At 33.0% G+C, this 23526-nt stretch overlaps 4 protein-coding genes across 12 annotated transcripts; 2 read left to right on the top strand and 2 right to left on the bottom strand.

Moving 5' to 3' along the window:
* Positions 1 to 1864: 1864 nt before the first annotated feature.
* Positions 1865 to 5990, bottom strand: LOC106751836. Its single transcript, XM_014633028.1, has 5 exons — positions 5967 to 5990; positions 5549 to 5748; positions 5060 to 5399; positions 4413 to 4943; positions 1865 to 2242 (listed from the first exon to the last, which is right to left on the bottom strand). The coding sequence occupies exons 1-5, from the start codon at positions 5988 to 5990 to the stop codon at positions 1964 to 1966; spliced, it is 1374 nt and encodes a 457-aa protein (XP_014488514.1). The 3' UTR covers positions 1865 to 1963.
* A 2561-nt stretch (positions 5991 to 8551) lies between these two features.
* On the bottom strand, positions 8552 to 11105 carry LOC106751928 (phosphomevalonate kinase). Of its 7 annotated transcripts, XM_014633211.1 has the most exons (7): positions 11073 to 11105; positions 10771 to 10985; positions 10446 to 10687; positions 10072 to 10168; positions 9350 to 9555; positions 8988 to 9137; positions 8552 to 8901 (listed from the first exon to the last, which is right to left on the bottom strand). In XM_014633211.1, the coding sequence occupies exons 3-7, from the start codon at positions 10492 to 10494 to the stop codon at positions 8777 to 8779; spliced, it is 627 nt and encodes a 208-aa protein (XP_014488697.1). In that variant the 5' UTR covers positions 10495 to 10687; positions 10771 to 10985; positions 11073 to 11105; the 3' UTR covers positions 8552 to 8776. The 7 variants fall into 7 exon arrangements, with proteins under 7 accessions (XP_014488697.1, XP_014488698.1, XP_014488696.1 ...); XM_014633212.1 differs by lacking the exon at positions 11073 to 11105 and having other exon boundaries at positions 10809 to 11042; XM_014633210.1 differs by lacking the exon at positions 11073 to 11105 and having other exon boundaries at positions 10771 to 11042.
* A 148-nt stretch (positions 11106 to 11253) lies between these two features.
* On the top strand, positions 11254 to 13350 carry LOC106751929 (60S ribosomal protein L29-1). 2 transcript variants are annotated; one of them, XM_014633218.1, is made up of 4 exons: positions 11254 to 11304; positions 11516 to 11575; positions 11786 to 11850; positions 13177 to 13350. In XM_014633218.1, exons 2-4 carry the CDS (start codon positions 11539 to 11541, stop codon positions 13291 to 13293), a joined length of 219 nt encoding a protein of 72 aa, XP_014488704.1. In that variant the 5' UTR covers positions 11254 to 11304; positions 11516 to 11538; the 3' UTR covers positions 13294 to 13350. The 2 variants fall into 2 exon arrangements, with proteins under 2 accessions (XP_014488704.1, XP_014488705.1); XM_014633219.1 differs by having other exon boundaries at positions 11283 to 11353.
* Positions 13351 to 14956: 1606 nt separating this feature from the next.
* LOC106751933 (nuclear fragile X mental retardation-interacting protein 1) lies at positions 14957 to 20958 on the top strand. Of its 2 annotated transcripts, XM_014633224.1 has the most exons (8): positions 14957 to 15132; positions 15377 to 15479; positions 16039 to 16171; positions 16455 to 17124; positions 17434 to 17723; positions 18149 to 18372; positions 18539 to 18748; positions 19731 to 20958. In XM_014633224.1, the coding sequence occupies exons 4-8, from the start codon at positions 16759 to 16761 to the stop codon at positions 20111 to 20113; spliced, it is 1473 nt and encodes a 490-aa protein (XP_014488710.1). In that variant the 5' UTR covers positions 14957 to 15132; positions 15377 to 15479; positions 16039 to 16171; positions 16455 to 16758; the 3' UTR covers positions 20114 to 20958. The 2 variants fall into 2 exon arrangements, with proteins under 2 accessions (XP_014488710.1, XP_014488709.1); XM_014633223.1 differs by lacking the exon at positions 15377 to 15479.
* Positions 20959 to 23526: the final 2568 nt, after the last annotated feature.

Here is a 23526-nt window from a genome sequence, read left to right on the forward strand (position 1 = left end):
TAAGAATTATACGAAACTAAATCTGTTTTGAACGAGTAATACATTACAGTAAAAAAAATGCTTAAAAAATTATCTTTTATTTTCATTAAAAGATCATGTTACCTTAAAGTTACATTAAATTTTCTAATTAAGATATATTTTTAGGATCGACATTTTTAGGGAGATTGTGTGTACACACACGCACACATACACATACACGCACAAACTATGTTATTTTTTAATTATAATATTGTAGAGGACATTGAAATGAATTTAATAGATACCAAGAAAATATCTCTTCTGTTCATACTTATAACATATTAACATCATTTAATTAACAATACTTGAATTACGCTTTCTTCGAATGATTCTATATTATTCAAACTTCAATTAGAAATATAAACATATTCGAATTAAAGTAACTCTTCTCTCATTAAATATTATTGAAACAACGATTATTATCCACTCAAGATTCAGAAAATATTGATAAGAATTCATGTCAATGGCTATTATGATGTGTTATTAATGTGAAAGTCGTTTTCAGGAAATGTTCAGCTAATAATAAGAAACTCAAGGTGACCTCGATTTTTTCATGAAAATAAAGGATTATTGATACTTTTTTCAGCAATTTATTGTTTTCCCAAAACACAGTTTTGTATGCAACGGTAATAAGTACATCTGTTTATTGCGAATGCCTCATAAATCATGCCCGTTACGGTAAACATTTTGTGTACAGGATATAAACTAATTTGCACCGTTTACATAGCGCTATTCTGTACGAATACTTGAATCGAGAAGTCTTAAGACATTTTCTTCTGTGAGGTTGCTGATTAGCTAAACTTTACTTAATAATTATCACTTTATTAAGTTTCACACAAATGGTTCAGAACAGTGGTCATACTTTTACTTTCGAGGTGATTTTCAAGAGCTACCTCAGCACGCCCGGCAAACTACACAACTGACGGTACTTTGCTTCAGAGCCGTTGAACATCATAATATCTGTGAGGCGTTTATTAATAGCCGAAAGAAATGTATCGAAACCTGATTTTGTAACTACCAATATATTTATATTATTTATATATATTGGTAGCTTATAAAAATATTATATATCGAGTTATTTCGATAAATTTCTTTCAGCTATTGCTAAGCGCCTCATAGATATTATGATGTCAACGGTTCTGAGGCAAAGCGCCATCAGTTGCATGAAAGTAACGCCGAGCACTGGCTTAGAACTTTTCGACTCAAGTTTCCACAAGAAATAGCACTGTGTAAATAGAGAGCACGAATTGGTTTACATCCCGTATATAATACATACATGTATATATATATACATGTATGTATGTATATGGAGTATACATGCGTAGCAATGCGGAGCCTGAAATGTAAATTATTATAATGAGTTCATGCGCACTTCTTATCGCAAGAAGACCTATGTACCGAATGGAAACAATTTAATATTACACATACCTTGTTTAGCTTGAAAACGGGACGAAGGTAGACGAGTAGTTATGTACTCTGATGTATTTAAAACATTTAAACAATAAAGAGCTATTGCTACTGATCAAATTTCGAAAATCAAATCGTGTGAGCCTTAACGTTAATTTCGTAGTCTTTCCATAGATAATAACATATAAATTATACATACTTCGGAGAAAAATTCAAAAGAATATAGATGCTTTTGTAAAATTTTATATGTTTATCTTAAATCGGTATAAATATATATGTAGGTGTTTTATTAATATCTGTTTAAATACTTTTTGCGAACTATAGTTTTATAATGTGCAATAACGTTCGTCTTTGCAATTATTGTGTCTTACAATATTCTCGCAAGAGATAATCTGTAACACACATTTATTTTCGAAACCTATGCCACTGCCTAGATCCTCGAAATTTATTTCGCTACTTAGGCACATGTGAAATAAACACTTGCAGATTCCTTGTAGGCTCAAGAATTTGCGATCTGTTCTAGTGATTGGTGTGATTATTACCGTTCTTCGCTACATGGTATATTGTGACTTGACGAAGATTGTTGTTTAGCCGCAGGTGGACAATTATCCAAAATCGACTCAAGAGCATAGAGTTTGACGAGCTCCTGCTGAATATGATTCAGACATTCTAAGCGAACAGTCCTCTTATCAGAATCCGTCGAGTTTTGATGAATTGTCAAAGCATTTAACAATAATTGCCATCCATTCTCTTGAAATTCACGAGTCATCTTTTCGATCATTTTTCCATCTGTTTGTTCTTGCTGTAGCGCAAGATTCTGTTAACAAACGATAAAAGGCATGTATTAAAACTAATAAATTCAGTAAAATATATATCATTGAAGTATATGCATCATCTCAAAAAACTTGTCAATTATACGTTGTACGAGAAATTGTTATATACAAAAGTTGTATAACTTCGAGGGGATCATCACACAATGTACACATTTTTTTTTTTATAAATGGAGGTGCTTCGGAGATTTCAAGGTCCGCTTCGTTTTTTTTTTAATAATGTTATAATGTTATATAATTTTAAAGAATGTTATAATTTGTGTGTCATCGTTAGAAAGTACGTTTAATTTTGCGTTTAAATGTTTACCGTTAATTAGCCTGATAGATAACGAGATATTCAAGGAAACAAAGAGTAACAAGAAGTTGAAGATTTAATATCTTCGTTTCTTTGAATATCTCGTTATTTATTTTAGGTTTAGACCAATTATATAATAGTAATGCATTTAAACGCAAAATTAAACATACTTTTTAACGATGGTACAAAAAAATATATCGCAATATATTTAAGCGGTACAATTTATTTTCAACGTTGAATTTAGCGGAATACATTTTCTATGCTTCTGTACTTCTTGGGTAAATATACAACGATATCTTAAGTAATTTTCAATTATTTTTCAAGTCCCTTTTGCACCGAATTTTCATTGAGAAATGATTGCAGAACTTTGTTGTCACATTTACACACAAAAGTTCCGCTACATTCACAGATACTAGGATCAAAATCATCCTTGAATCATTGAAATCAATTTCTACAAGTTTTATTGCTTATTTCACTAACACCGAAACCAACAATAGGTTTCACATATCACATAAAACATCGTGGATGTGCGCATGGACGTGAGAATATCTGGACGGAACATAAACTACTTTTATGGATGCGGAGAATGAAGTCTGATGAATCATCGCCACAGCAATCTTGATACCTCAGATTTATACATAATGAAAAACTATAGGCAACGGAGAATAATACAGGCAATAGACTTCCAACCTATCGGAAACTGTGTATGCATAGCATTGATTCATTTAATTTTTCATTGTGCATTGTCCTCTTGCATCTGTTTTCACATTGCGCAGCATTATCCGACGTTAATCTAGACGTTGAAACGATTCCACATTTTTCATTTCGGATATCAATCTAACAAGTTCCGATTGTTGGACTTGTGTTGATATGTTTACGAATATATTTGTTACATGAATAAATTATATACAAAGTGATTTATATCTAACGAATTCGGTTCTCCGCACTACACCGGATTAATGCGCATTAAAAGTTGCTACATATGAAATATATAAATGCGATATAACCTCTTTGATGATGAAATGATTTGATGTACCTTTTGATTTCAATGATTATGTTTAGCAGCTTTTAGCGATCGAACTCGTTAATAATGGTTAATATAATGAATATATTAATAACATATATACAATATGTCAGTTGTGCTGAAAGCTGTAAAAATAATAATAGTTGAAAGAATAAAACAAAATTGCAATGGGAACAGTCAAGATCATATTCCGTGAAATTATCGGCTGTCCTGATCCCTCATATCCGTTACAACAGACATTCATTCTCTTCCATCTTTCCTGGTTCACCCCCGCGGGTGGTGTTCCGTCCAGATGTTCTTATATCTACGGATATACGTGTATATAAAATGTTCCAGGATTTTTCAACCAAACTTCGTTAGTATGTTTTTAGAATTATAGAGAAATAAACAAATGTTACAAACGGGTAGGTATTTTCCTACACGTAGTTAGATGCTTTAGGCATTAATATCACTTGCTACTTTTGTATTATCACTTACAGCTTTTGTATTGCGAATGTTGAAGCTACTATCAACAGCAATTGCCCAAACAGCACAGATGCCCTGTGGACGTCCTTAGGATGTCTTAAGAATATCCATAAGACGTTCACAGAACGTCCATAATATATCGTGTGCTATTTCGGTGGTTACATTAATTTCTGATTTTCTTATCTGTGTACATACTAAGAGACAAACCGTTATCATTTTGCTCCTATTTCATATTATTATTACAGTTTTTGAAGTCTTAGATCTATGTAATATTTTTTATTTCTCTCTCTCCATCTCCCTCTCTTTCGCTCTTCAACACATAACATATTAACGAAGTTTGGCTGCAAAATCTTGAGACATCCTATGTATATACTTTCACGTTGCTCATAGTGCCGAGCATATGATCGATTGATTCCAGAATATAACTTTTTGTGCTATAAAGATCCAGCTTTGCTAAATGCGCAGGTCCGTCGGATATAATTTCCCTTGCTTTATCAATATCAGATTTATCAATTGATTCTTTGACTGGCACGAATGACTTGCTCGTTGTGCAATGAGAGTCGTCATCAGGAATTTTCGGTTTCATCGTTTTCTCGACATCGAATTTCCGTCTGTGGTTTTTCTCATTGTCCTCAATGATCACGGGCGCTTTGTGGTACTTTTGTTTCTCAAAATCTCCAAGCGTTTGATCAGCTTTCTTCTTTTTCTGGTAATCGTGTTCGTTTTGCCGACGATCGGCATCTCCTTCGATTTTTGTCTCCGTGACATATTTACTGTCTCTACCAATGCAATAACGCGATTTGCAATTCGATGCGTATGACTTATTGAACTGATAAACTTTTTGAGCGTAATTCATTAATACTTCATTGCCAGTATCGGAATATTCTTGCTCGTCCGGCGTCCCCTAAAATATGTTTGAAAGGTTAAAAAAGAAGACGAAGCGATTAATATTCTTTCTGATTCCTTTCATTAAAAATTAAATACCAATTAAATTTTGTACATATCAAAAAGCACACATACCACCTCAAATTTTCTGCAATCACTATGCTTCTTTAGCGTACTCTTCGTGGGTATTGATTCTACGTACTTGGAACATATTTCGACATCTTCATTGGCAAGATCCGAGTTCACCATGTCCCCCCTAAATACACTTGGAAAATACTTATCGTAATCTCTCCTGCGTGGCTGACGAATTTGCGGCAATCTTTTCGGATAACGAAGACGGGTACTCATTTGATAATCATTCCAGCACACTTTCTGCGATAAAGGACTACTTTGCGACTTCTTGATTGACAGATTATTTGGGTTTGCGCAAATACCTTCGTACTGATTTAGCATAGCCGTGATATTTCCCCAAGTTCTTCAGGACAAAAATCAACTCAGTTAGTTATCATTATTTAATTATTAATTATCAACAATCTCATTTGTAAAAATATATGTGTGTGCGTACGTATTCCTGATATTGTAAGCAATAAGATATAATAAGAACTATTGAAAAAATATATTTGCCTTGATCTATCAGATAGAGAAAGTCTTCGTCTGTCAAATGGACAATAACATGAAGGACAATGCCTCTCATAATTTTCCATTTTCTTTTTACCTGCCGCACTATCATGTATTTCCTCACAATCAAAATCACAGTTAGAACACAGATAGCTACTATCTTTATATATTCTTGCGGGTATTTTTTTGTATAACTCCATAGTTTCCTAAAATAAATCATATAGTTACGACAAAGACCGCATTCTCTTTGGACGTTCATGCACTGTAAGCGTCATTCTATCTTTATTATTCAGTAAAAGACAGAGGAAGATAAAATGATACAGCGGGTAAACGATCAAAGAGAATGCAGCTAGAATGTTAAATATTTAATTTTACTTAAACATAGAGCATTAATTTACCATATAATTACTAATTATTAATTTACCATATCCATCATATTCCGCGGCATTGTCGCAACTAAATGTTAAGATTTCTGCATACAATAACCTTACTAAAACGAAATTCCACCGAAGAAAATCGAACTGCTTTTATAACACTGTCACCAGGATGTAATTTATATTTTCCGAGAGATATAAGCTACATTTCGTTTCATTATCAATTATTTAACGAGTACAGAGTCGAAAAGTTCGAAGAAATGTAGAAAAAATATATTCAAATAATACGAAAAGTTATACGAACCGCACAAAAAACGAAAGTTCGATATGCCTTGTCGATGCGAATGTGTTTCGATTCAAGGCCAATTCATCTCAAAATTTAAGGCAGATTTAAGAAAAGAATTTAATATAGGCTGCTTTCCTTTTGGACACTGGAAAATTATTTTTCTAAAAATTTCTCATTTTCTCTAGAAATGGATCTTTTTAGAGAAAGTAAGATATTTTTTAGAATTTCTTAAAAAAATTTAGAAATTTTTTTTACTACTTCATATTCGTTAAAAAAATCACAGATTTTCAGAATAATTTTAAGTTTTCCGAAAAAATATGAAATAAAATACAGAAAATGTTTTTTTTTCTTTAATTTTCTCTGGTCTCATATTTTTCATACAGAAATGGACCTTTTATAGTAAAATTATATTTTCCATTTTTTTTTCAAAAAAAATTAAAGTTTTTTTGAAAAGTTTTGAATAATTCATATTATTTTTGAAATCGTAATTTTTTTTGCAAAATCATATAATTTGATAGAAAAAATTAAAATTTCACAAAATGATTTATTCAACTTCAATTTTATAAAAAAATTTTGGAAAATCTGGCCGATTAGCGACTAACGTTGCCCTATTAACCTCACAGGCATACTCTCATATCGACTCGTGCATAATAAAGATTTTAATAAACAAGACCAGGGCTCTTCCCGCACAGAAGCACCAGACATTTCGTGTTACCGTCTTCCACATCTAACCACAACCCGAATTCTGGTATCCAGCGAGTCCTACCGGCCACGGAAGGAGGTGAACCGTTACAAATTTTTTAATTTTCATTATTACGGTTAATAGATGATTACGTGTAAAGAATTTATAAAATTTCCGTTTAACATTTGAATGTCATCCATATAAACTCCACAAAACATCTAATAATCTATAGCTTATTTATATAACATTTATATAAATAGAGATATTATATAGAGAATCTATGAGAGATCTAATGGAAGTTAGAAATGCGGAACAATGGGTTACAAGCACCGTGACCCGCAGACTTAATGAACACCACGTTCCACGTGTGAGACATCATAAACAGCTTTTTTAAAAGATTTTATTGAGGTCTTCAAAAGGCCATCTTAACACGTTAAGTGCGAGCTCAACCTTTAGTTCGAACTGGACGTTCTTTCTCTATGGCGTGTTGTTTTTAAGTATATTTGAGTTAAAGTAAAAAAAGAAAATATGCCGCCACAGGGGTCGGATTTTTATATACGAGGTCTGTTCAAAAAGTATCGCGAATTTTGTGTTTTTTCAAAAATTATTTATTTATTCATGAATATCTATTTTGTCTCCTTCAAAGTAATCCCCATCAGATATTATACACTTGTGCCAACGTTTTTTCCAATCCTCGAAGCACTTCAAAAAATCATTTTTTGTGATCTTGTTCAGCTCCTCCTTCGATGCCGTCTTTATCTCCTCAATCGTAGCGTAGCGTCGTCCTTTCATGTGCCTCTTCAGTTTCGGGAACAAGACCTCGTATAGCCGCACCTGACGTGTTAAAGAACTCTCGCTCTCGCCAATATTCACTGGGTAATTATAGAATACTTTTAGTCAGAATATGGATACCGTTGGTCGATTTGCCGTACACAATAGGGAAATATTAGATGTACAAATAAATTCCATGCCTTTTTTACATAAATTTGATATTTATTTACAAAAAAACGAATTACGAGTCGATCCTAGAAATAGTTCCTATTATTTGCGACATTTACTTCTGCCATCTTTCAGGCAAATCCCCTGTCGAAAAAAAGATGGCAGTTTTTGAAGCGATAAAATCATTAATGCTTTTTTCGACCATCTCGGAAAATTTGAAATGGTAATCAATGACGCTGCAGTGACCGGGGCAGATGATAATCTGAGGGGGCAAGGTCTGGGGAATAAACCGCACGAAGAATTTGTCAGCCCAATTTAGAGATGACTTATAGGGTTGCTTTCGTCCCGAACGTACCTGTAAGTCGGCGATGCAAATCAGCGACCGAGAGTCTCTTTATATTGACGCAACATGTGGCCCTAATTTCGGTCAAGGTACTTAAACCATTTACCGGCGATAAAATCGCGAGCGAAATAACTAGGGAAATGGTATGCAACGCAAGAAGGTTTTTATAAAATAATATGAACATTAACTATCATATAAATTATGGCGTTATAAGCGTAAGAGTTCATAATATCAAGAATGAACCTATAATATGCGAAGTTTTCCATTCTTTTTGTATACAACTTATGTTTACATAAAAAAGATTTTGAAATTTGTTAATTTAATTTAGTGTCAAAAGTAGGGATTATATAAACCATAAAGTGTGCATACACGATTTGCAATAATATAGCATGAAAAATATTTATATATATAAGTAAATATAAATAACATACAAAACTTCAAAAAGTTTTTTTAGTTACATAGCAACTATAAAAATTACCCCTCCTCCAATACAATACAAATAATACTAGATATATTTTTTTATATAAAAAAAATGAAAAATTGTGGAATGTCATACTTTATATGAAAAAAAAAAAAATCTTAATACTTTATATGTTTAACAAAATTTATACTAGTCAACTAGATCTAGCAATTGTTGCAGTATAGTTTCTATATCACTGTCAACATTATTCTTCAATAAGACATCCCACGTACTGACATCGTCCAAATCGCATTCTCCTTCCGCATCATCTATACCTGAAATTTAATAAAAAGAAGCTGTAAATCTTTTCAATGTTATTATGCTATAATTGCTTGATACAATTTTATTTGATCTGTTATACCTAATGTATGAACCCAGCCACGCTTTTTTCTAACTTCCTCGGAACAAATTAAACGAATAGTTTTACATACATCTCCATAATTTTTTATAAACCACTGAATGTCAGTTTTTCTTCTAACATCGCTTACTATCCATACTGGTTTGTCCTGTGCTATAAAACATTAAGATAGAGAAATTTCTCTCATATACGAGCGTTATTTTTATAGCTAAGCAAACGCTAAGCGAGTAAAAATAAAATATTGATAGTTTTAGACTATTAACATATAGGTATAATATAAATGACAAAAAATGAGGTTGTTTTAAAAATGGTCGAGCTTGTGTTGCATCACTTAAGGTGGATTGTTTCTTCTCTACATGACATACCTTTGTACATATCTATTGCAGCACGACAAAAATAGCCACTGTCTTTTGCTCTCATACTCTCTCCCCATTCGGCCATTTTAATACGATATTCTTCCTTATATTTTCCACTTCCTAACAATTGATCGAGATCAAGATTCAGTAACTTGGCCCAGTGAGTTTTTATAGGTCCTGATAATCGTATAATCGTACATTTTTGTGGACCAAGCCTGGATTTCACGAAAATTGCTTTTTAGTCTGAGAAACAATGATAGAAACATGTGCAGAGTGTGTAAATTTTTGCGAAAAAAGTAAGCACTTTCGATAGATACAACTTCAATTTAACTTTTCTAAAACTGGGGTTATACTACATATTGGCTCTTCCTCATTCATGACGTGTATTCACAGCAATTTGTGATAATTTTGCGACAATTCAATGTGGATCGTCCACGCTGTTCACGAATTTTGCTTAAAGAAGAAAATTTTATTCGCGGTTATTAGTATTCTTGAATTTGCCATAACTGACCTATGAGATAAGAGATCATAGGACTTCTCCCTGGTTTCAAAGTGACAATAGCAGATACGAATAGCAAAGTTGATTATTGCAATAACCAGCAACGCAGTGGAATTGTGATACTAGGAAAACATTTTTTTGACTTGAGAAACTCATCCAAACTTCTTGGACAACCCAATAAATATTATATATATGTGATTTAATTTATCTTTTAAATATGTATTGTAAATACCTTTTACATAAGATGTCGGTAATATAATCTTTCCCGGACTTCCTTTTGCCACTGAATAACAAAATCCTTTTTGGTTTCATCGAGGTGTCTGCGACTTCTATAGAACCAAGCATCTCTAATGTCTGTTGTGCAACCATATATTGACACGTAATTATATAATCATGATCATGATATAAAAATACAAAGTAATAAGAACACACATAAAAAGGTAAATGTAAACAGTAAATAAATTGAACAGAAAATGATTGACTATAATCGACTATTTTTTTACAATCCAAGAATAATTCGTTGTTATTGGTCAATTTGCTTATTGCGTACAATGAAGGCAGAATACTGCAAAAACTAATTAAAAAATTGTTTCAAAATTAGCATACGGAATTCAAATGCAATATATTGTGCGGCGCGGTACAGAACAACGGACATGGGTTGCTGCGCGGACCAGTCACGGTAATAATTCGGACACAGTGAGTCCCGCAGTTACCGGCGAGTCGGAAACCGAGACGCGGTGATGTGAAACGAATGACGTAGAACCGACGACAGGTCGTTCCAACGCAGGTGCCTAGCGCACTTATTGCAAAAAAAAATCTCCTATTGTTCCCACATTTGCAATATACATCTACAAATCGATTAATAAATTAATTTGTCCAATTAGTTTTTACAGCAATCATATCTAGATATTATTAGTATACATTTACTTACATTTATTGAAAGTACTACATCAATTAAGATTGTCTAACCTTTTAACCCATCATACGCGTTTTTTCTTCTTCTCAATTATGGTTATAAACGGCCTAAAGGTCTCCAACACCATTGATTGCGATACTTTCTGCACACGAAGGATTCGTGTTCGTATTCGAAGCTTCTACATTCGATGCAGGCTTCTGTCCGTGTCGGCAGTCATTTAGATTGGGATGCTAAAGGATGTAAACAAATCGAGCAGTTCTGCTTTAAAGTTGAATTAAAAAAGTCGAATTAAAAATTCAAAATTAACCCGCAATTACCATGCGTAACTAGACAAAAAATTAGATATAAAAAACAGATAAATTATGCACCAGATGGTTGATTGGTATCTGTTGCGAATGAACACATCCACCGTGTAGATTCCTGAACGCAACTCTGGTTTGAAAATTTCGGTGGAAACTGAACCATTAATATCTGACGCTTACATCGATACACGCCTTGTGGAGTTTCTTTTTACTTCCGGTACGAAGAGCTTGTGCGTCAATATTCTAGGTTTAGTAATTCTTAGTTAAAAATCCATTTAATCTACTGTAATAACGAGGTGTTTTTAAAATTATAGTTTTCTTATTGGATATAATATTAATTCGATATATTTGCTTGTTATTGTTAATGAAAATTTCGGAGATATTCTCGTTGACAATTTATATAACCTTAATAACCAATCTACGGTACACTGTTAGTATATCCTGAGATATTGTTACAGATTGAAGTGGATAATTTCTAAGAATGGCGAAGTCAAAAAATCACACAAATCACAACCAGAGTAAGTTTATGATATTACAATAATTTATTACCAGTAACCAAATTTGAAAACTATGTTTTAAAATTGTGCGCTGAACAAAATAGGCAATTTTCTAAATTTTCAAGATCTTCCATAAAATTTAATGGAATATACCTTGTTTTAAATAAAACATTAAAAGTTTTATATTTGTTCTTGTTTCTTTATATAAAAATGTTTATTATTTTTCTTTAGACCGTAAAGCTCACCGTAATGGCATCAAAAAGCCGAAGAGATACAGGCATGAGTCTACACTTGGTGTAAGTTTCATACTAAGATGTTTTATCATTCTATTTATTTAAGTATATGTATATTTTTCGTAGTATTAAATGGGATATTTTGGTTATATATGTACAGGATGTTGCGTCAACATATGATGGGTTACCTGTCCAAAGATGCACGTAGTAATTTCAGATTTATCGATATAGTTACTCGCACATCTTTCTAATGAAATTATACCGTTCCTAATTATCATAATTTCAACAGATTTGCATCGTGAATGAGTAGGTGTCGTAATAGATCATATGTGATGTAACATCCTGTACACGTGTATATATTTTATTAATAAGGTTTGTAACGTAATTCATACAGAATAGAATTCGTTTTTTTTTTTTTTTAGTAATTCATTACTAAAATTATGTTTTCATATTTATTAAGGTCGCATAATAATGTGCTCTTTTTATATTTATTTATTCTATCTATATTTATTCAAATAATATTTGAATGAGTTAAGTGTGTGTGTGTGTGTGTGTGTGTGTGTGTGTGTGTGTGTGTGTGTGAGAGACATACACAGGGTGAGGCATTTAAATCGAGACACTTTAATATAATAAAAATAAAGATATGTTTCAGACAAAAGTTGTAAGGTTTGAAGGGGGACATATTTTGGTGACTTTAACTTTGTTTATTGTCAATAGAAGATCAGTTCAAGATCAACTTCATATTTTTCATGGAATCAGTTTTTTTTTTTAATACAAGTCGATTTTTCGGTTCATTCTGTAAAATACTATTTTTTCAAATTTTTTCTATATTTGCTCACAGCAACGATTCTACCTTCTTTCATTCTACATATTTACAGGTGTTAAGATAATATTATCGAAAAATGAATACTTTATGAGATATTTTATATCTCGTATTGAAAAATATGAAAATATAAAGTAAAATATCTTACAAAGTATTCACTTTTTGATGATCTCATCCTAATATTTTTATATCCAGAATGAACAATCAATTTGTACTAAAGCAACTACATATAATACCATAGAAACAATAAATTAATTTTTAATTTTATTAAGAAAAAAAATGAAGTTAACCTTAAAATGACCTTGACTTATTGATTCCACCTCCATACTTTACAACTTTTGTGTGAAGCATTTCTTTTTATTTTGCTTTATTTTTGTTACATCAAAGTGTCTGAATTTATTCTATTGAATATAAACGTTAAGTAAGAATATAAGTTTCGTGTTACGAAACTCTTAAGGAGATATATATCTGTGGATTTACTATGGTTAATATAATTTAAATACTTATTGCATAATGAATTTTATTTATGAATATTATTACTAATTTTTTATGTGTATCTCTTTCAGATGGACTTGAAATTTCTTAGAAATCAGCGTTTTGCTAAAAAACATAATCTCAAACCAAAAGCTCAAAAGAAGAGAGCAGAAGAGCGAAAGGCTCTTCGTGAAGCAAAAAATAAATAAATTTGTTGTAAAATAATGATTTTATTAAAATAATTAAAAAAAAATTTGATGTTAAAATTTGATTACTTTCTACCTGTCCAGATAGACAGATTGAACATACATTAAGACTCGGCTATCTATAAGTTTCTACCGCGGGAAGTTAAAGTTGACAGTGGCGTCTAAAGCCAACAAAACTGCTTGTTTTCGTGCTGGATTGCTTACCGGATGGAAATACTGCGCTTTGATTGGTGTATTGTCATCCATTTTTGGAAATGCACCAATCAGAACGCAGTATTTCTATCCAACACGAAAACAAACATCGTATGCCGCTGGCTTTAAGCGGGCGTGTGGACGTTAAAAGCTAGTTATAAAATTAGTTACAACAGTATATAATGAACGCCGCGGGCGTTAAGTGGAACGGTGCGAAGGGCGATTTGGGTGTTGCGATTGTTATGTGGAACGTACCCAATCTCACACGAAGCATATTGTTACGTCCACGATAGATAACTATATAGGGAAACTTGAAAGTAGTAAAATCAGTGACTTACGTGAACGGTCAACAGAGTGATGACTCCGCTTTTGGGTTAATCTGCTTTTCACCAAGTTTACCCTGGGTCTCCGAAGTCTGGCGAAACGATCGATGAATCTGGTGAGAAATCAGAGCCGCTCGTTCTCCTGGCTCGGTCTCGGATGTTCCGGCGCTGCGCGGAATGATGCGGTCCGCGATTCCAATTTCGATTTCGCAACGTTTGAGAAATGGGGGGTAGACAAAAATAATTGCTACACAGTCGGATTTTACGACTAATATATCCCAAAGTATATAAATACACAAGTATCAGAGACTAATTATGAGAAAATAATCGCCTTCTCGACGAATGCGCTCGTTTTTATACGTTGCTTCGTCGCTGAGAGTCGTTTTCTGGTTGGCTGCTGGAGTCGTGGAGATGGAAGAAATTTATTCCATCGGTATGATGTCACCGCGTCGATATCGCCGCATCGGTCTTGAGCTTACTGTTATCGGTCTTGAGCTTACGGTCTTACTGTTTTCACCAGTGTGGCTCGTAACCTCGTGCTGATATACGTGTTTTTGGTTGGAATTAGAATGGTGTTTGGATTTAGGTTTCTTGCTCCTGTTTATGTTAGCAACGGGATGCCTTATCGCATTGAGAGATTACAGTTTCTCTTGTCTATAGTTGATCCATCGATTTTAAGACTCTCTAACGACACGTCGTTTCTTCGGCGTTATAATTTTAATTATAATATTTAACGTGCGCGAATATACATATGCGCACGTACTTACATCTAGTAACATAGGGATAAAATATCTATACCTAGTGAATATCTAACCTAGTGATGTCTGAAATCAGACAAGTCGGCCTCCGATCTGTACTAATATATTATTAATGTTCCAAAATAAGTCCGGACGTTACAATACTGAACCACGTTGAAGTTGCGTTCGGGAATCCGCACTGTATGCACAACACTAGACACATCTGTTCGTATAATACGAGGACTCTGTCACGATAATAAAAATATATATTTTTTTTATTAATTATCAATTACTCAGTTCTTTTAATAAATCTGCTTACATTTTGTTGCCACGCTTTAACAATTATTGAACACATCTCCCTCTTTTTCTTATACAGCCAATAAGAATCCATCTTCTATCCTTCAGTGTAGGCTTCACTCCCGCTTATCGAAAAACTACCGCTTCAGCCATATGTAGTATTACATATATATGACGTACACAGTGTGTATTTTTGGACGCAACTCTTACTGTTTTCACCAGTGTGGCTCGTAACCTCGTGCTGATATACGTGTTTTTGGTTGGAATTAGAATGCGTGTTACAAAGAATATCTGTAAGTAGAAAATTTAAATCTTCATTAATAATATTGGTGAACTACATTATACCTTTATTCTGCCCTAAGTTCTATTAAGTCATTTCTGGTAAATTTTTTTTTTCTGAATTTTTTCATGCCCAGTTTTTGAGAACATCTTACAGCGTTTTCGATTTATTGACCAAATTCGGGCAGCATTTCAGTATTCGTTATTATATTGCATACTATAATATACGTAACTGTAACTAAAATATATGAACTATAGATTGCAATATGCGAAGATTATCAAAACGCTGCCCGAGTCGGATCGAGTCGGCAAATCGAAAACAGTATCAAAGTTGTTGAAACAGGCGTTTTAATACTTCTGCGTGAGTTATATCTTTCGATAGAAACATGCTTCAGAAAACAGTGATAGCTCAAAATGTAGCTAAAAACTTGTGCTTTATGATAAAAATGCTATCTGATTTCATGCCTTTTAAAGGGATTTTTTAAATAATAATATTTCCTTTTATATAGTTCTATTTGCAAAGGTGAGTGTGTGAACTTCGCCTTTTTTGTTAAAAAAATAGATAATTTGGTATTTTATATCGCATTTCTTTTAAAAAATATCTCAAGTTACTATTACTAATACTTTTATAGTAATACATTTTATAGTAATTTTTATATGAACATATTCATAGTTTTTTTATGTTATATTTAGACATTTTTATGTTACATATAGACCCATCTTTTTACCTTTTGTAATTTGGAATAAAATTTTTTTTTGTAATTATAAAGCTCTCGTATTTTATTTCATAATAATAAAGAAAAAAATAAAGCTAAAGATATCACTTATTTAAGTGACGATTACCATAAATTAAGTTAATTAAAACCCGTATAATTGGCAGTTGACTACAACATTCAATTAAAATTCCTCTCTCATTGCAGTTATACTTGGTTAACGATATCAAAAGCTGGAAAACGTATGCTAAAAATTCTTGTGGCATGTTCAAATTGTTCGAACAAAAGGAATGTTCGGAGTATTTTATAAATATGCTGAATCGACTACAAATATTATTTTGTAGGTATATTTATTTGAACGCGTATACCGATACAATTTATCTCCACAGTTCTATGAAATTCTCGAATTTTCTATAACTTCTCTTACTCTATTCTCACCTAAACCTTCCTCTAATCTAAACTAATCGTTCATCCACGCCTAAAAAAATTCCTATGGAGAAGCGGCATTTTCGTTCCTCTCCCTGAAAAAGTGCGCTGGAATATTCATAAAACGTCGTAAATAAATCTACGAACGGCGCAGCACTAATCTGAAAGTCAAATTAAACGTTTTGTGAACATTTCAGAACATGGAACTCTATGTAATTGGCCCATTTATCTAAGACAATATGGGAAAATGTGTCAAATGGTTCAATAAACTGTAACAGTCGTAAGCTGGAAAAGCAAAACTAATACTAAAGAAACAAAGAATAAACTACAAACAACACAGAGAAGAAGGGATAAGTTTCCGTTTGTTTGTTCGCGAAGAACGCAGTTCTGACTTATAACTCCTCTCGCGAACGAAGCAAGGGGAAATTTCTTCCGGAAGTCGGAGTAATAATAGAAAACCGATCGACAAGTGAACAATCCTCAGGAGGCCGAACACCCGATATGCAACATTTACCACCTCCCAGATTCAGCGACAGATCAGTGTCGTCTGTCCCGAGAATGCCGCCGCCGATGAACAATCTGCCGCTCGGTGCGACGAGATTGGAATCATCACTTGCGCGACCACGAAACTTTGCACCAATTAGCATGCCACCGTACATCCCGGTACCCGGTAAAGCATTCGGACTTATGATGCCCGGTTTTATGCCGCCGATGGTACCACGTGGTGTCACAGAACCGCGTTACCCGATGGGGCTGCGACTTTGGAATAGGAAGATATCGCCGCCGATGCAGACGACATCCAGATTCGCGGCTGATAATAATAGTAACGTTCAGGCGGTGAACAACACGAAGGTCGACAAGCTCGGAGTATGTATTTGTATTCACTCATTCGTTCGCTCAATCATACGCGCGCACAGTTAGCTGTTTATCGACTGATTCAAACTTGTTTTCTTCATCCTTGAGTTTTGTTGTGTTGGGTTGTCCGGAAAGTCCGCGTGGATTTTCAAGCAAAATTCAAGTGGAAGATTTTCTTCTAGTTAAAAATAATTTTAATCTGTAATACGTTGTACAATAGTCTTCCATCTTTCGGGTAGGTTTCATAATTCCTCTCTCGTAGCAGTTCTAGGGTTTTTTTATATTATTGTTTTGTTATTTTATTAATAACACAATTTTTAGACTCATCCGCACCCAGATAACGAAGGAGATAATGAAACGGACGAAATTAATGCCGTTGAAGATACACTGTACTATTGCGCAATATGCGACAGAGATTTTTCGTCTGAGGATGCCCTAGCTGAACATAAAAGTACACACAGCTTTTGCGGTATCGACGGATGTAAGTTTTCAGCACATCCCCTGCTTGTTGAGAAGCATATTCGTATGCAACATAGTACCGGTTTATATGCGAGTATGAAAGACTTGTCAGAAGAGGGAGATGCAAAGAAATGGACAGAAGAACGGAAAAAGTAAGTATATAATAAGCGCTGTCATTTAGTTATTTAAATTACATTTTGTCGCTTTTTCTTGGCAAGTTACTAAAAAAATTCACTACCCAAAATGGTTCAAAATGGATCACTATAGTCACTTCTTTTTCTGAACTGTTGTTAAACTTCTAAAATATAAACGTCCTATATATATTTTTTTGCCGTCTCGTTTACCATCGATTGTCGCTTACTCACTGGACACTAGAAATAAGCACACTATATTAATATTGAACGTTTTTGTTTTTCGTATTTCTTTCGAATATCTTTATATTTTGATATAACTATAATAAAAACATCTGGATTTTAGTATGCTTAAGTTGAACATTTGTTAAGATTAAATTGAATATTCCATTATGTATTTATAATGTTAATATACATGCAATTTTATTTTATTCTTGCTAAAACAGGAGGTTTCCTACCAAAAGTAACATTAAGTTACGTGAAGTAGAGGATATAGAGAAATTCAAAAGAGGAGAGATAATCAAGCAAGACCTGCATACCTTCAAAACGACAAAAACGATGAATACGCGTGGAAAAAAACGCAAAGCACACAGACGATTAGCACAAGAAACTGTTAATGATTCTCATGTAGACGAATCATACAGAGGCGTACGTTCATTTCCTGGAACAAGTAAGTTGTATAATTATGTTAATGTATTTTTATTTTATATATTATTTATATCAATTTATGTCAATTTAATACAGTTTAATTTGTGTTAAGTTTTAATTTTTCCTTTCATACATAAGATATCGAATAAAATTTATTTTCTACTAAAAATTTCATTAATGTTTTACAGAAATTTTAAGAGAGGAATATTCGAGTAAAGCGTGCCTCGACGAAGAAACTGCACAAACAGATGTGGAAGACTCAGATATGGAAAATAATTCGGGCGAGGAAAAATACGATATTTCGGACGAGGATGATGATTTATTACAAACATCTGTAAAGCCCAAACTTGCTAATTTGTCTGTACCATCTTTAGTAGCGAATTATGAAAGCGAAGAAGGTAAATATAAACAAATTTTGTCCTTCTTAATACGTTCGCTACCACTGCCGCATATATGCGGCGCCCCGATTCTTGTATTTGAGCCCACCGTCGCAGATGTGCGGTTTATGATAACATATTACAATAAATTTGGAAATGAACAGTATTGTTGAGCTAAAAAACAATAAAATAGATGTAGGATGTTCTTGGTCTAGAGATAATTACATTTTTCTGTTATAAATATATCCTAAAAAGACCCATGTTAATTGGAGACATATTCTAACAAAAAATACTCTGGGCTATGGTGCAAGATTTTCTTCTCAGACTCTGGTTGCGAACGTGTTAATATTGTATGGGCCGCGCTATATATGAAGCCTTTTAGAAAGAAAAAGGTGTTTTACAGAAACATTTTCCTTATAAAAATGATAGTAACTCGAAAAAGCAATAATATAGCTTGTTAAATCACTCCCAAAAAACCATCGTCTTCAAGAGGCACAAAATCATTTTCGAGATCCAGAAAAAAATTCTTTTTTGAATCGCATATTATCATCGCCATCATAATTTTTTAAGGAAAATACTTCTGTAAGATATTATTTTTTTTTTTTACTGGAAGTACTATTAATCTATGGATCTGGAAAGCTCTTCAAATGTTTTTTGAAGATATGTAAAAAATAAGAGGTGCTATTCATAAAATTAAAATTGCTGCCATCTCTTGGAGGCGATTTTCAGGTTTTTCCATATTACAGTCATTTAAATCACCTTTTGTCACTTTTTCTTGGCAAGTCACTAAAAAATTCACTATTGTCTAAAATGGGTCACTATAGTCGATTTTTTCCTAAACTGTCGTTAAATTTATAAAATATAAATGTCCTATATATTTTTTTTGCCATCTCGTTTATTATCGATTGTCGGTTTTTAATGTTATTATTTTTTCAAATAGAAAATTTCAGATAAAATTTTCAAATAGAATATAGAAAATCTAAAACATTGATTTCAATTTTAGATAGTTCTCCCGAAGAAGCACCAATAAAAAATATCAAAATGGAGGATCTCCAGGATCATAAAATAGTAGAAAAAAATATTACAGTTCATGAAGAAATTTCAAATAATGCGCAATCTTGCACAAATACAAGGAAGAATAAATCGAGTCGTCAGACAATAGTCAACGAAACATCTCGACATCCTAAACGTCAAGATAAACAGAATCATAAGAAAAGTCAGAAAGTGGAAGATAAAAAACAGCAAAAAAATTTAACTAGGCATTATAACACATTACTACAAAAGTTACTCTCACGTTCTATACAACATGAGAGAAATTTAATATTCCAATGCATGAAATATATAGTAGAGAATAATTTTTTCGAGTCGTCTGGATGTGGAACATAACAATTATTAAGGATAACAATCAACTCAATAATATCATCAATATTATTCGTACAATATTCTGAGATCTGTGAGTACTTCGGAATATAATATAATATCTACAAATGAGAACATAAAAAATGTTCCGCTTTAATCAATTCAAATGCACTTGAATTTCTGCGAAAATAAGATAACAAAATGCACTCTTGTTTAGATTGCAGAATTTCAAAGAGGATATACGTTAATTTAAAAACCTTATCTTTTGTGAAAGTCAGTGTTCAGTGATTTATGACTCAAAATCATCGAAAATTAATTAACCGGATATAAACTGAATATCCTTCCAGTGTATATTCATACAGCCTCTGAGTCATAACTTCAACATATTTGAATTCGTTATGAATTTTACAAATGTAGGTGGTCAGTAAACACGATAATTCTCATTATCACAGAAATTCAAGTGCGTTGATTAAAATGGGATATAGTCTGTATATAGTATACAAGGTTTACCAAAAGTGTGGAAACAGTAGAATATGTTGAAAACGAAGCAATTAATAAAAAAAAGTTTTAGACAAAAATTGTAGCGTTTGGAAGGGGACATAAGTTGGTGACCTTAGCATCGTTGTATAATCAATAATTCAATGTCATTTCAAGATCAACTTCATTTTTTTTAATTAAATCATATAGTTCTTTTTAACACAACAACACATTTACATAAATAGATGAATTAAAAAAAATATCAGTTGCTAAAAACGGTTTTAAGAGATGAAATCACCCCCTATATGTAAAGCAGTTTTAAGCTTTTTTCGTGATATCTGAAGAACTATTCAAGATATCAAAAAATGTTTTATACAAAAGTTTTATAATAAAATTACTTCTATTTATTCACGTCAATAATATTTAAAAAAAAATGCTATTTAAGAAATTGTTGAAAATTTGTTTCATTTTTATATTTATATTTTTATATTTTTGAAAATTTGTTGTCATTTTTATATCAGGTATGATATACGTGCTTCTTTGATATTATTATTAAATGATAGAGCAACATAATTTTTATTTCAAGTATCACGTACATGCTTGATTGATATCATTAATTAATCTAACAGAATGATATCATTNTTCCGGAATATTTGAAATTTGGAAAAAAATAATTAGCATATTAAAAGCGTTCGCAGAATCCACTTGTAACATTTGGGCGATTTTTTGCACTTGAATTAATCGTTATTCTTGCAGGTTATATTTTATATTGAAATTATTGCAAGTTTTATGTCATTTAGATACCTGATAGTAATATCACGTTTATACGTCAGACGTGTATCCTATATCACACTTATGCATCATATTATTATTGACTGACATGATAACTTGATATAAAAATGATATCGCTCTGTCAGCTTAATTAATAACATCAAAGAAGCACGTACATCATATCTGATATAAAAATAATATCATTCTGTCATGTTAATTAATAATAATATCAATTAAGCACATACATCTTTCATTTAAAGCTAGTCAATATTAAATTTTAAAAGAAAACATGGAATTACGTTAAGAAAAATAACAAAATTCGTAAGTCGTTCAGCAACAAGAGATGAAGAACAATTATAAGTTGAATGATTCAACCTCGTGATGTTGATGTTGCTGTGCCTCGAGTCATGTGAGACTTGCGAGACGCTGAATCATCGGAGCTCCACGACAGGTACATATCATGTGCACCGCGTGTCGCGTGTGTTAGCCTGCCAATCACCTATCACCACGAGATCAAGTGATCCCGAAAAAAATTGCTTTATTTGGGCACAACCGGTGAGTCAGTCCTAGCCCATAGATTGCGGAGTATCATGCGTTCTTCTTACGATTGCTTGTCGTAAGCTGCAACCCCGGTCACCGGGATGCATCATAGCTTCTCGCATCACGTGTTCATTGTACTGTTCTTGATCTCGTTGCTTATTGTACGATGGATGCTTGCTCTATCCGTCGGCCGCGCTGCAGCGAACGCGGTCACTTGTTGCACGAATGTTGTATATAGTGCACAGAGACTGATAATGAAATTGCGCTCGTCGTTTCGTGCATCGTTCGTATGGTTCCTTGATTGTGGACTCGCCTTACATTCCCGTTCATATCGCGCCGGATCGAATTCCTGCCGTCGGCGGGAATCACGAGAATGATTCCGAACAATATATATATATATACAGTGAAGATTCTCGATACCACCGTGATTCCAACGAAATATACCGGCCATACCTGCGCGATGACATAATATAATATATGCGAATAGAATAAACAATTAGATTGTAATTAATACTATAAACGGGAAAAAATCTGTACATAGAAATATAAGAATAAACGATTCTAAAACTATAACATTGTTACCGAGGAAAATTATGTATGTAAACGAAACGTCGTTCGCCGTTTCGACGAAAACTCCATTTTCTTTTTCCAAAGGGGGTGGATGTTATAATCGCACATTATTTTATTCTCTCGAACGAGCCGAAACGCCGTCGAGGATGTTTCGACCGGAGCGAACCAAGGATGAGGTCCTAATCGGAAATAAGTACGATCAAATATTGAATAAACCATTTTTATTTCATCATTCGTCTCTTTGATATCGCCATCCCTCCATCGGCTCCAAACTGCTGAATCCGAGCAATAATTCGACCGTCCCGGACACGACGATACATTATTTTTTCATTTTTTATGCTTATTTTTTCTATAATATACATTCAGACAACGAAATAAAAAGTTACTTTTAAATGCTAATTTATCATCATACTTGGGACAACAGATTTTATTAATTATAAATTATAAAAAGATCTCTATGCAAGGTTTAGAATATAAACTTTGAAATTATTCCGTCACTACAGCTCTTGTTCTGGACGAGACCTAAGAGAAATTTGAGTTTTTCTAGTTATTAATACTTAAATTAATATTGGGTTGACAAATAAGTTCGTTCGGTTTTTTTGACTGGTATAAAATACAATTTATTTAATATACAAAATATATACTAATCAATAATGTATTGACCATTCTTTTCTATGACTTCTTGCCATCTTTTTACCAATTTCATAATCCCACATTCATAAAACGTCTGAGGTTTACCGGCAAAAAACTGATCCAGTTGCGTTTTAACAGCTTCATTATTGGCAAAGTTTTTCCCGTTCAGAGAATTTTGCAGCGACCGGAACAAATGATAATCAGAGGGTGCCAGGTCCGGTGAATAAGGAGGGTGAGGCAAAACATCCCAGCCAAGCCTTAACAATTTGTTCCGAGTAGTTAATGAAGTATCGGGTCTGGCATTGTCGTGGTGGAAGACGACTCCTTTTCGATTTGCCAATTCTGGACGTTTCGAACGTATTGCTTGATTCAATTTCGTTAATTGGGAGCAATATACAGTTGAATCGATCGTCTTGCCTGATGGTAAGAGCTCATAATAAATGATACCT

The sequence above is a fragment of the Dinoponera quadriceps genome, unplaced genomic scaffold (assembly GCF_001313825.1).
Source record: "Dinoponera quadriceps isolate SergipeBrazil2010 unplaced genomic scaffold, ASM131382v1 scaffold316, whole genome shotgun sequence".
Lineage (NCBI taxonomy): Eukaryota > Metazoa > Arthropoda > Insecta > Hymenoptera > Formicidae > Dinoponera > Dinoponera quadriceps.

Coding starts and splice junctions, on each gene's coding strand:
- LOC106751836 (XM_014633028.1), bottom strand. CDS start 5,990: ATGCCGCGGAATATGATGGATATG. Junction 4,944..5,059: donor ATTGCAGAAAATTTGAGGTG/GTATGTGTGCTT, acceptor AACATATTTTAG/GGGACGCCGGACGAGCAAGA. Junction 2,243..4,412: donor GCACTATGAGCAACGTGAAA/GTATATACATAG, acceptor GTTTGTTAACAG/AATCTTGCGCTACAGCAAGA.
- LOC106751928 (XM_014633211.1), bottom strand. CDS start 10,494: ATGTCCGTTGTTCTGTACCGCGCCGCACAATATATTGCATTTGAATTC. Junction 10,169..10,445: donor ATATATTGCATTTGAATTCC/GTATGCTAATTT, acceptor TTGGTTCTATAG/AAGTCGCAGACACCTCGATG. Junction 8,902..8,987: donor TGGCTGGGTTCATACATTAG/GTATAACAGATC, acceptor ATTAAATTTCAG/GTATAGATGATGCGGAAGGA.
- LOC106751929 (XM_014633218.1), top strand. CDS start 11,539: ATGGCGAAGTCAAAAAATCACACAAATCACAACCAGA. Junction 11,576..11,785: donor TCACACAAATCACAACCAGA/GTAAGTTTATGA, acceptor ATTTTTCTTTAG/ACCGTAAAGCTCACCGTAAT. Junction 11,851..13,176: donor GGCATGAGTCTACACTTGGT/GTAAGTTTCATA, acceptor TATCTCTTTCAG/ATGGACTTGAAATTTCTTAG.
- LOC106751933 (XM_014633224.1), top strand. CDS start 16,759: ATGCAACATTTACCACCTCCCAGATTCAGCGACAGATCAGTGTCGTCT. Junction 17,724..18,148: donor TGGACAGAAGAACGGAAAAA/GTAAGTATATAA, acceptor TTGCTAAAACAG/GAGGTTTCCTACCAAAAGTA. Junction 18,373..18,538: donor ACGTTCATTTCCTGGAACAA/GTAAGTTGTATA, acceptor AATGTTTTACAG/AAATTTTAAGAGAGGAATAT.